At 36.3% G+C, this 9,061-nt stretch overlaps 1 protein-coding gene across 1 annotated transcript; it reads right to left on the minus strand.

The window, feature by feature from the left end:
- Window positions 1-1,858: 1,858 nt before the first annotated feature.
- Window positions 1,859-3,979, minus strand: LOC129260346 (late histone H1). The gene has a single exon (XM_064099402.1). The coding sequence runs from the start codon at window positions 3,944-3,946 to the stop codon at window positions 3,314-3,316; it is 633 nt and encodes a 210-aa protein (XP_063955472.1). The 5' UTR covers window positions 3,947-3,979; the 3' UTR covers window positions 1,859-3,313.
- Window positions 3,980-9,061: the final 5,082 nt, after the last annotated feature.

Below are 9,061 nucleotides of genomic sequence, written 5' to 3' on the forward strand. Positions count from 1 at the left end.
TAAAAATTCCCATTTTAAAACTCAAAAGCACGTACAAACGTTATTGTAAACAAAGTACATCATTTTTGTCTATTTGATGTGGATTACCTTGCTATTACCTTGAGGTGAACCCCGAAACCCCCAGCTTTAAAGCGATACTCCGGGCTGAAGATATTTAATATAATATTATCTTAATGAATAGAGTAAAATTAACGGAGCAAAATGCTGAAAGTTATATCAAAATCGGGTAACAAATAATGAAGTTATTGAATTTTAAAGATTAGCATTATTCCGGTGGAACAGTTATAGGCATGTATTCATGAATATTCATTAGGATGGCTGATAATGTCACATCCCCACTTTCCTTTTTCTTAAGTTGTATACATGAAATCATAATCATGATCATTGTTTCACTTTTTCATAATGTGTAAATGATGGGTCTCCATTATGATGAAGTTGCAGCAATAAATAAATGCACTTAATCAGTTGTCAATCCAATTGTTTAGCTCTTGGTAGAACATTTTTTAATAAAGCTAATTTCATATAATAAAATACAAAAGAACAAGTGGGGATATGACATCATCAGCCCACCTAATGAATATTCATGAAGACATGCCTAGAACTGTTTCACCGGAATAATGCAAATCTTTAAAATTCAATAACTTCGTTATTTGTTATCCGATTTAGATCAAATTTTCAGCATTTTATTTTGTGAATTTTACTCTATTTGTTGAGGTATAAATATCTTCAGCTTGGAGCATCCCTTTAAAGGTCAAGTCCACCCCAGAAAAATGTTGATTAGAATAAACAAAGAAAAATCACACTAGCATAATGCTGAAAACCTCATCAAAATCGGATGTAAAATAAGAAAGTTATGGCATTTTAAAGTGTCGCTTATTTTTCCCAAAACAGTTTCTATGCTCACCTCGGTGATATGCAAATGAGAGAGTTGATGATGTCACTCACTCACTATTTCTTTTGTTTTTTATTGTTTGAATTATACAATATTTCATCTTTTACGGATATGACAATTATGACCATCTTGTTTGATCCACAAAATGTTATAACAATCAATCCCACATGTTAAGGGAAGAATGAAACTTTGCTCGCATGACATTGAGGAGAAAATTCAAATATTTCATATAATAAAATACAAAAGAAATAGTGAGTGGGTGATGTCATCGGTCCCCTCATTTGCATACTGATCAGGATGTGCATATAACTGTTTGGTGAAATTTAGCAAAACTTTAAAATGTCATAACTTTCTTATTTCAGATCCGATTTTGATGAAATTTTTAAGTGTTATTCTTGTTTGATTTTTCCATTCAAATCATCTTTTTGTTGGGGTGGACTTGTCCTTTAATGGTGTAATCAGCCACCATTGATCACTCGGTCACGTCATCTCCAATTGGCATTGAAAAGCATATATATGCTACCAATTATCTACAAATTTCATTTTGTATTCTATCTAGGGGAGGGACCTAATAGGGGCACGTGTGCCTATTTTGACCTATTTTTTAAATACAAATAATACACTGTGGAAATACAATATTCCCCTTCGTGTGTATCTCGGCCCTCTTTTAAAAGTGAGGACGAAAATAATTATGTTCATGTTTCATTAAAGTGGATACTTTTTTTTTGCTCGCTCGTATATTGATTTTTTCCAGTGAGAAAATAGAAGACAGAATTAACTGATTGGCCTATTTTTATTGTTATTTTATTTATTTTTTGCCTTTTAATTATTGCCCGAGTTCGGAGTGTTGACCTTTCTGTGTATACTACAAATTTTTGCGAAGCGGCGCCACATTCAAATATGCGCCATATTCCGAAATATTGGATCGGGGTTGAGGCTAGAATCGTAGTAACCCCCCCCCCCCCCCATTCGGGAAAGGAAACGCATAGTTACTGAGCCCTGTTCCTCAATCAATATATTTAGTCTTGATTGTCAAGACTAAATCTATTTATATATCCATAAGTGTTTTGTTTTAATGGAAGAAAAATCTGTACCTGGATGTGGAAATGGGTAATAGATCAACGTTTGATATACTAGTATTTTGTTAATAAACTGCCACAACAATTTCATCTTGAATCAAACTTTGTAATTATTGTTATCACTGTCAACACTTTTATGATATTATTGTTTTTATTATTGTTGTTGTTATCATCATCGTCATTTGGGATAAATCGTATTCAGGTTCCAACATGCCCAATATGCATGGGCATTGCAAACAAGATTAAGCAGAAATTTGTTCTGTTTGTTTTCAGTTTTCTGCCCGTATCGTTCCCAGGGCCCGGAGATATAATTATTATCATTATTTTTTTTTTGGTGGTGGGATGTTATTGCCTTTTTATTTATTCTTATTGGAGGGTGATCCAGAAAATTGTCGAATAGTATATTAGAAAAAAAATAATTTCAGAGCACTCGAAAACATGAGAAGCTGCATTATACGACATATTCCCTAGAGGTGATTTTTTTGGGGGTGGGCATGTCTTGGGATGGACCGGGGCGATCCACTGTAGGGACAAATCCCAGGCTTGTTTGTGACACCCCCATCGCCCCCCCCCCCCATCATGTACAAACGATTACTAATTTGTAGGATTTATGCATTTTTTCAATCAATATTAAAGGAAATCTGGACTTCCTTAAAAAATTGTATGAGCGTGAGTGGAGCATATACATTCATTCATCTATCAGAAATTAATGCTTTCCCGCTGTTTCATTATTTTCATACCAATCAATAATGACCCTTCTGTTTACCCGCCGAGCCTGCGTACGTTGTTCCCCTCCAGTGCTCACGGTTTTTAGTTTGTTCCCCCCCCCCCCTTCCGTTTCACAAAAGGACCCGAACTGCTTCTTATTGTTTACATCTCTGTTTATCGATTCGTATTTGGCGGGCCATTCAATTTAGCTACCCCCAATGCATAGGATATCGCCATAATATCGGTGCAATGAGGGAATGTCTTCTCCGTTTATAGATTGAGATTTCCCGGTAAAAAGATACCTCGGAATGGCGCTTCTACTATATTTAGTTTTCGAATAATAATCCTGACCAAACCAATCCATTATGTTCCTTTTTTTTATTTGAAATATGAATATCCATTATGGCAATGAATGTTAACAGCTATCACGCTTTTATAGAGAGGCTCTTAAGAATTAACCCAACCCTAAGTTTACACATTACATAGATTAGAAAAGGCACTAAAAAATGACATTAAGACTAAAGAAAAAAAAGAGGATAAACAATTTGAATTCTTTCTTGAAGTTTGGGTGGCTCTGATAAGAGCCGTTGGGGTGGAGCTGAAAAAGCTCAATACACCAAGTGGCGCTAAGAATTTACTTCTTGGCTGCCTTCTTGGCGGCGGGCTTCTTGGCTGCCTTCTTTGCTGGCTTGGCGGCCTTCTTAGCAGCAGGCTTCTTGGCGGCCTTCTTAGCTGGCTTCTTAGCGGCGGGCTTCTTGGCTGCCTTCTTGGCGGCGGGCTTCTTGGCTGCCTTCTTAGCTGGCTTCTTGGCCTTGGCGGCGGGCTTCTTAACCTTTTTGGCGGCCTTCTTTGCAGCCTTCTTGGCGGCTAGTTTCTCCTTCCTGGCCTTGGTCTTAGCAGCCTTCTTCTCCTTCTGTTCCTTCTTCTTGGCAGCAAGCTTGGCCTTCTTGGCGGCAGCACGGGCCTTCTGGGCCTCGGTCTTGCCAGCCTTGACCTTGCCGAGCTTGAAAGATCCACTGGCTCCCTTTCCTTTGACTTGGACGAGGGTACCATTGGCAACACCAGCCTTCAGGGCACGCTTGATGAAAGTAGCCTGCTTGTTGATGTCAACCTTGTAGTTGGCAGCGATGTACTTCTTGATGGCCTGGTTTGAGGAACCACCACGCTCCTTCAGGGCTGTGATAGCAGCAACTACCATCTGAGAGGTAGGTGGGTGTGCTGGGGCAGCACGGGCCTTCTTTGCGGTTTTTGGCTTGGCGGCAGACATGGTGAGTGAGATAGATTCCGGCCGTGTTGTCACTGAGCGAGAAACGTAATGTTCAATTTCCGCGCTATCCCATACATATATCGCCTTTTTGCGGACGTGGGGGAAAACAATGCAGTCAAGTCGCCTATAGGGTGTGTACAGCCCGCTTGTTTTGTACATGTACCGTGTATTTTGGCAATCGTGTTTTTGGATGTGTTAGTAAGGTGTTGGAATATATCGTTTTTCTTTCTTGTTCGTGCTACGGTAACGAGAAAAAATACCATCAAACGAAAGAGGAGCTTTCAATCTTTCACTTGACATCTTAAAAAATAACCATGGTTATTCTATTGGAGAGTAATTCACCTCGAAACTTACACTTTGACAATGGCACTTTAAAATCCAAAAACAAACGCTGAAATCTTGTATAAAATAATATTTTCCTAGAAAAACAGATAGATAACATCAGAGAACATATATTCATCTTTCATTTCATTTAGATATCCAGTTGTTATAGTGTTTTTTATTACGATGCAAGTCGATTGAAAAATAGCTTGCAACACAGAGCCTTCGCAAGATTCGCCGCTTCTCGAAGCCAGAATCGATGTGTGCGCTAACTGAGCTTTACTTCTGCCCAAACTATTGACATCAGAATATCACACAAATTTACAATTTTTTAATCAAAATAACACTTTAAAAGTATACATAAGACATTCACTTGATATGAAATGATGTGATATAAAAAATTTCCAGATAAAAATGGCATTTCGCTGTAATTTCCATAAATTACTATAGGAAAATAAAATGGCAAGGGTTTCAGGGCTAAAGCACTATAGTGACGTTATTTTGTTTGCCACCTCAGAGAGGTTCCCTCGAAAGTCAATTCGTAGCAAGACAAAATATCCTTAACATTCCTAAATTTTAATCTGTATGCAGATATTACGATTTTCATGTGTTTTGTTTCAATTAATTTCATTTCATATTTGATTTATTGTCTCAATTTCGACGCGTGAAAGACGACTACTTGATATTTTGACGAGATTTTCAGTGGAAAAATACAGAAAGTGTACAGTCGCGTCATTGATTGTCGCTCGATCGACTTGCTTTTCAATCGATGAAATTTATTTGTCCAAATGGGCAATGTCACGAAAATGTTAAAACAAAACAAATTTTTATCGGGGTTATAAGGTCCCATGGTATTTCTCTTTATTTTTTTGTATCAATGCTTATGTATTATTTTTATGACAATCCGGACAGAGGCCACAATTTGCTTATATTAGCCTATAGATTTTACAAATTTTATAATATTTCAGTAGTGTAGGTCTAGGGTGCATGTTACGTAAAATCTATGTCCTTTACAAATTTAATAATAGCGAAAGAAATTGAAAAATACGTGCATGGCAATTCCTTTCCTTAATTGTAGACCTAGATTACCAAATCTATGAAAAATTAATATAAAGATAGAGGAGAAGGATTCTACGTGAATGCCAAAATATAGAAGTGTAACCAATCAAAGCTGATCAACTATATGACATGATTAGATGATGGGTACACGGTTACGAAACCTTCATACCCACTATTATATATAATTCCTTGTGTAATTACATTATTTGAGTAAATTATGAAGAAAAAAAAGTTCCGTATGGTAAATATATAAACAAACAGGCTGAAGCATTTATTATGATAGTCTTGAATGATAAAAAAAAACTCGGAACACGAATGTGATTTTCTTCTATTAATATTTAACAGAACTTAACTGAAAAGTAAGCAGTTATCTTTCAAATGATAATAAATTTTATGTATTTTAATTCGTTGATAGACATCAAATGGCCTGTAGGAGAGGGAATGATATACCTCTTTTTTTTTTTGGGGGGGGGGGGCATTCGTCCCATTCTTATCATAGGCTTATAATGTTCTGGTATTCAAAAGAATAGACCATTTTGCACTTTTAGGCCTATATGCATGCAAGCGAGGACGAATAGTGAATTTTATTGTGCCTAGTCGATAGACGGAAGTAATAATAAAGGTGAAAATTCGAATAAATGTGGTTCTGTTCGTATTATTCATATTTTCAATTCTTTTTCCGTCTCATTGTTCTTTTCATTTCACGTTCTTCTCATTCTCATTCACTTTCTTCTCCTACTCCTCCTTCTTTTTCTTCTTCTACTTCTTCTTCTACTTCTTCTTCTTCCTCTTCTTCTTCTTCGTCTACTTCTTCTTCTTCTACTTCTTCTTCTACTTTTTCTCCTTCTTCTCCTTCTCCTCCTCCTCCTTTTTCTTCTTCACCTCTCCCTCCTCCCTCTCCTTCTTCTACTTCTTCTCCTTCTTCTTCCTTTTATTCTTCTACTTCTACTTCTTCTCCTTCTCCTTCTTCTTCCTTTTCTTCTTCTACTTCTACTTCTTCTCCTTCTACTCGGCTTCTCCTCCTTCTTCTCCTTCTTCTCCTCCTCCTCCTCCTTCTTCTTCACCTCTCCCTCATCCCTCTCCTTCTTCTACTTCTTCTCCTTCTTCTTCTTCCTTTTATTCTTCTATACTTCTATTTCTTCTTCTTCTTCTTCTTCCTTTTCTTCTTCTACTTCTACTTCTTCTCCTTCTACTCGGCTTCTCCTCCTTCTTCTCCTTCTCTTCCTCCTTCTTCTTCTCCTCCTCCTCCTTCTTCGATCTTCATCTTCTTCTTCTTCACCTCTCCCTCCTCCTTCTCCTCCTTCTTCTACTTTTTATTTTTCTTCTACTTCTTCTTCTTTTACTTCTTCTTCTTCCCTCCTTCTTTTTTTCTTCTTCTCCAGAATATCCTTCTTCATGTTCTTCATAACGATTACATTTTCTTAAACAAAAATATTTGTTCTAAGTTGGCTTTTTTGTTCACTAATAAATCGTACATTTTTTAAAGTTCTCAGATTATTTGCTGATTATTATATTTTCTTTATTTTATTACTATGAATGCAATACCTTGTTTTACGTTAGGCTTTATTTTGATAATTATGAAAAAAGAAAAGGGACAATGTATCGCCTATAGACCAAGAGGAAGAGTTAAACACTGTTTCACTAAACACATAATGACGAACTTATTTGTTATTTTATATTTGAAAATATCTAATCACATACATTGGTCGACCTGTCTTCCCCCGTCCCATCAACACAACAACGCTTTCTGAATAAACATAAATACAACAACCAATAGCTCTCTAGAGCATTCGAAAACGAAGATGACCGCAATATTTTTTCTATACGCACAAACTCCGATAATTCATGCAATATGGTGATGAAGTTGTTCCATTGGCTTTTGTTGAAAACACCAATCCTAATAACATAATAATAGGGGATGAAAAAATAAATAAATGGAAAGTGAATATATGACGCGAAGGTGCATCTCTTGTGGAGCGCATTAAAACAACACTTGGTTGGTCGATATTTCTCCTCATGTTACTGTCGGTTTTTAAAAACATAAGCGTTTTCTTTTCTAAACCGATAAATATCGTATATCTGATAAATCAGCACTTTTCAAGAATATATTCTCATTTACACATATTTACCTTATCAGAGGCCACAATCCAATTTCTATTATATTTTAGAGAGAAGTTGGTAATTTTAGTAGAAATTACTTAGTATATATATCAAGTCCTCCTGCGATAGAGTACGTGTATATTCATATTTGACATGCTTGAGTAGAGGGGTAGGCCTATATTGTTTTAGAGTGAATGAAATAGTTTGACACTGTTTGGTTGAATATTTTTATCATACCCATAACTATTACTATTGTGCGTCGAACAAAACAATCGAGCGAGCGAATGTACTCAAACTGAACGATAGAAAGCAAAGTGCACGTTGCCATGGCTACACTTCAGGGCCTAAGCGTCCCTACGCGATAGCGGGCGTCCCCTGCAACCCTTGGTGGTGTTTTTGATTGGTGCGTAGTTTCGGATTGGAATATCAATACCCCCATTCTCTGTCGCTCTCTCCCTCGCCCCCCCCCCCCCTCTCTCTCTCCCCCTTCCCGGGAGACCTCTCTCGAGTTCTCCCGCTCTCTCTCTCTTTCAGTGCACTATTTTTCTCTCTATGTCTTGATTACAAGTTTGAATACATTATTTTCTTTGCAAATGATGCAAATATTTTTCTCATGAGTTTATACGCATCTATGAAAACATTGACTGGATGGACCTGAAATTTTTTCTTGGTTTTGTCTTTAAGCAAAAAAGAATGATAGAGGGAAGAAATGAATAATCGGAAAGAAAGAAAAAAGAGAGAAAGAGATTAATAAAGAAAGAAAGAATTAAATAAATCAAAAATAACGAAAGAAAGGAGGAAGGAAAAAAGAAAAAAAAGGAGGATTTTTTTCGAAATAACGAGAGAATGAACAAAAGGAAAAACGAATAAAAAAAAGAAGACAAATTAGAAAGAAAATAATGAAAGTAGTCCTATATGTATGAAAGAAAGCTAAATAAACAAAGAATGGAAATGGTGAAAGGAAGGAACGAAAAGAAAGAGAGAGAAAAAAACCCGAATGAAATAGGAACGATCATCTTGATATTTAAAACCGTGTATTTTTCAAAATAAAAATTCCTGTTGTTCTTTTAACTTGGAGAACAAAACTTTAAAAGTCATATCGAAGTTTGTTTTTTTAGGTAATCTACAAACAGGGAACGCGGAACAAATTTGAGAGTGGCTGACCATGAAAAAATAAGCGGTCGTGTTTTTAGTACAATAATATCATTTACTCTTTTTCACCTTCTCGTACATGGTCACTGGAAAAAGCAAGGGGGTTGAAGCACCCCCTCCCCGGGCCCCAGTTTCGTGGCATCTGATAAGGTCAGTATCATAATGAGACACAATAGTCCATTCGTCAAGGTTTTGGATAACAGTTCACAAGGTGCATATATTTGCTGGTATATGCATTGAATATTGTAATATGATATGTGAAAGCAGAAGCTTATCAAAAACGGGTTTTCGTTTTTTACTTTCTATTTCCTTTCCTCAAAACGCTGCTCATGTCTTTTGTTTTTATCTTGCCTTCAAATATTGACATTTCAGCAAAGAAAATAATTTGAGCACAATTTTCAATTTTCAAAAACTGCAAAGTGCAGACATTCCGGGATTTTTTTTTTTAATTCTTACAATCGCTAATCCAACTGGTTCATCTAT

The sequence above is a fragment of the Lytechinus pictus genome, chromosome 5, assembly GCF_037042905.1.
Source record: "Lytechinus pictus isolate F3 Inbred chromosome 5, Lp3.0, whole genome shotgun sequence".
NCBI classification, from domain to species: Eukaryota; Metazoa; Echinodermata; class Echinoidea; order Temnopleuroida; family Toxopneustidae; genus Lytechinus; species Lytechinus pictus.